Source organism: Dermochelys coriacea, chromosome 1 (assembly GCF_009764565.3).
Source record: "Dermochelys coriacea isolate rDerCor1 chromosome 1, rDerCor1.pri.v4, whole genome shotgun sequence".
Lineage (NCBI taxonomy): Eukaryota > Metazoa > Chordata > Testudines > Dermochelyidae > Dermochelys > Dermochelys coriacea.
This window is the reverse complement of record NC_050068.2, coordinates 1373136-1376373: the sequence shown is the minus strand read 5'-3', so window position 1 is coordinate 1376373 and position 3238 is coordinate 1373136. Positions and strand designations below refer to the sequence as shown.

General features: G+C 43.8%; 1 protein-coding gene across 1 annotated transcript; it reads right to left on the bottom strand.

The window, feature by feature from the left end:
- Positions 1-580: 580 nt before the first annotated feature.
- Positions 581-2012, bottom strand: LOC119842910 (olfactory receptor 52R1-like). The gene has a single exon (XM_043503964.1). It carries the CDS (start codon positions 1526-1528, stop codon positions 581-583), a length of 948 nt encoding a protein of 315 aa, XP_043359899.1. The 5' UTR covers positions 1529-2012.
- Positions 2013-3238: the final 1226 nt, after the last annotated feature.

Genomic DNA, 3238 nt, shown 5'->3' with positions numbered 1-3238 from the left:
TACCCCTTAAGGTCAGACTTGAAATGTAAACTGAACCCCATCTACTGTGAAAGCTAATGTTGGCTTTCCTTAGACACATGGTAGAAAACCATTTTGCTTTGAGATTGATAGATTTAATCAGGTCAGGCTTTTTGGATACAACAGCTGTACAAGCTGGAGTCACTTGGATCAACTTTCAGTAGTCAATAGTAAGACACCCTGACCCATTTGGTTTTTGTACTGGCCAGATTGGAGAGTTGCATACTGATATACACTTATCAATGATTCCCTGCTGAAGCAATGATTCAGTGGTTTTAGCAATATGAGGTGAGGCCTTAAAAAATTGCCATTCTTAGGAAAGTCTGAAATGGCTCCCTTGCAAGCCACAGGGGCTTGGCCTCGGCAGAAGAAGTGGAGCATTTACCAGCAATTGGAATGGTGGCAACTCTATGACTTGTGCATAGACCAATTCCCTAATTTGCCACACCAACTCAACATAATAAGGTTAGGAAAGGATTTAATGCCTCTCTGACTGTCCAGCACCATGTCACCAGCAAGCTCCGCATGAAAGTCTGAGAGCCAGAGCACCAGGAGAAAAATTTTAGGTTCTGTTATGAGTAAAGAGCCAGAACAGCCTGTCCCGGATCTGTTTGGTCCTTACCCCGTAGATGATGGGATTTAGCATGGGGGGCATCAAGAGATAAACATTGGCAATGAGAATGTGGAACTGCAGGGGCACATTCTGGCCAAACCGGTACATGAGGGAGAGGAAGAGACTTGGGATGTAAAAGGCTAAGATGGCACAGAGATGGGAGATGCAGGTCCCAAAAGTCTTGATCCGGGCGTCCTTTGTGGGGAGGCTGAAGATGGCTCTGAGGATCTGGGTGTAGGACAGGGCAATAAAAATCACATCCAGACCAATCACACAGAATACCACAAAAAGGCCGTAGTAACTACTGATGCGGGTGTCGGCACAGGCCAGCTTCACCACGGCTATATGTGCACAGTACGGCTGGGGGATGATATTGGTTCTGCAATACGGCCATTGCTTTATCAGAAAGGGATAAGGTAGTGTGACCATTCCGCTGCGCAGCACCACGGCCAGGCCAATCTTGGCCACCAGGGAGTTTGTCAGGATGGTGGAATGTCTCAGGGGATGGCAGATGGCCACATAGCGATCAAAAGCCATGGCCACGTAGATCCCAGACTCCATCCCTGAGAAGCAGTGAAAGAAGTACAGCTGGGTGAGGCAGGCACTGAAATCAATCTCTCTGGAATTCAACCAGTATATTGCTAGCATTTTGGGCACAATGGACGTAGATACAACCAGGTCGGTGACGGCAAGCATGCAAAGGAAATAGTACATGGGCCCATGGAGACTCGGCTCTGTCTTCACAGTGAACAGGATGGTGAAGTTCCCCAAGATGGCTGTGATGTACATGGTGCAGAAGGGGATGGAGATCCAGACGTGGACAGCCTCCAGGCCAGGAATGCCCAGCAGGATGAAGGTGGAGGGGTTGGTGAAGTCAGTTGTGTTGGAATCTGACATGGAGTAGGGGAAAAGGTGTCAAACTCTGAGGGAGAATGGTGTCTCCTGCATGTACCGTATGTTCCTCTGGCTTCCTGTATGTGCCCTGGCTCTAGGGTGATGGTGGCTGTACAAATGCCTGGATGGAGAGACAGTATTAATCTGAGACATTACATGCACAACTGGAGGCTGTTCTCCTGGGTGATGCAGATTGGTCGCTCTTCACACACTGAAAAATGACATTTTCATTATTCAGAGAAATGAATTATGAACAGCAGACCTCTCTAATGCCAATTCCATATTTTATGGGGCACCTTGCATCAATAATTCCTACATGTCATGGTCTGAGAAACCTTAATAGGCACCAGCAGGAAACATGATTGTCAATACTGGTTATCCATCATTGTTCCTGTCAAGAGTGAATCCCAAATCTGTCACTCCAAGTGCAGAAGTGGGGCCCGTAAGGATTTTAAAAATTAATACTTACATTAAGGCTTAAGGCTAGTGTCAAGGTTCCTTCCCTACTCTGAACTCCTATGTTGCTGCTAGCAGGCAGGCTTACAGGACAACTGACACAGTTGCTGGTAAAAAGCACTTTATTTCCCTTCCCACAGCCATATATATACAGCACTTGTTTATTCCTTTTCTGTTGTTTATCACCCAATGTTCTCATCATTCTTATCTTTGGGTTCCATTATCTTGTGGTGGTAAAGACTCTCAGGTGCTGCTTATCTCATTAGTCCTTAGTTCAGCCAAAGTTTAGTCCTCAGTCCAGCCAAAATCTTCTGGCCTTGTCCTTCAACTTGCCACCCGCAGCCCCGCCTCTTGTACTGTTATTTTCCATTACTTGGCACACATTTCTAAAACATCTGATACTCAGCATTTCCCACATCTCCCCCTTTTTGTTTAAAAGCAGCTTGAATCATCCGTGACATTCCCCAACGCATACATTGAACTATATATGGACCACACAAACAAATTATACCAATACAGATACCAATTAATAAAAGAGTGTGCTATAATGATGTTATTCATATTTTGTTCTAATTTTGCAAGTAACTCATGAACAGAGTGAGACTGATCTGACAAATTAACACAACACATACCCTCAAAATCTTCACATCCGTGTCCATGTGCTAATAACAAAAATTCACTCGCAGCACTATTATATAAAACTGCATGGCAAATGCTATCTACATCGATTAATAACTCAGTTAATATTTCAAAAATTAGATTAAACTGTTTAATACTCCAACACACTAATTTCTCTAAATTAAAAGCATTTTCCATAATAGCAACACCAGGGATGCTTAAGCAATAGAAAATCAATCGCAGCTCGATTATCTAAAATGGCATCTCTTAATTCCTGTTGTTCCATACTTAAAAGAGCAATTGCCTGTGATGTAGCATTAAGCGCTTTAACAGCAAAACAAGCTAATGCATTCAAAGTTTGCACCGTATAATAAGTTGCAAAGTCAGGAATGCCTGCAACATCATTCAGCAAAGCCAAATATTCTGAGTGACTATATAAGGTAACATCGGCGGAACACGTATTTTGCAGGGCCGTGCTTCGCCGATTTCGCTGCTGATTCTTTCCGGGCAACAAAAGGGTCATTCGGCTAAGACAGCACAAAGTATTATGACTTAGATTGGCAGGAATATAACTAAAGGTTCATTCGCCGCAGGTAAAAAACCAACCAGATGGCAAAATAATATGCCCATAATTAAAAG

What these genes read in the sequence shown, in the direction of transcription:
- LOC119842910 (XM_043503964.1), bottom strand. Translation starts at nt 1,528, where the DNA reads ATGTCAGATTCCAACACAACTGACTTCACCAACCCCTCCACCTTCATC.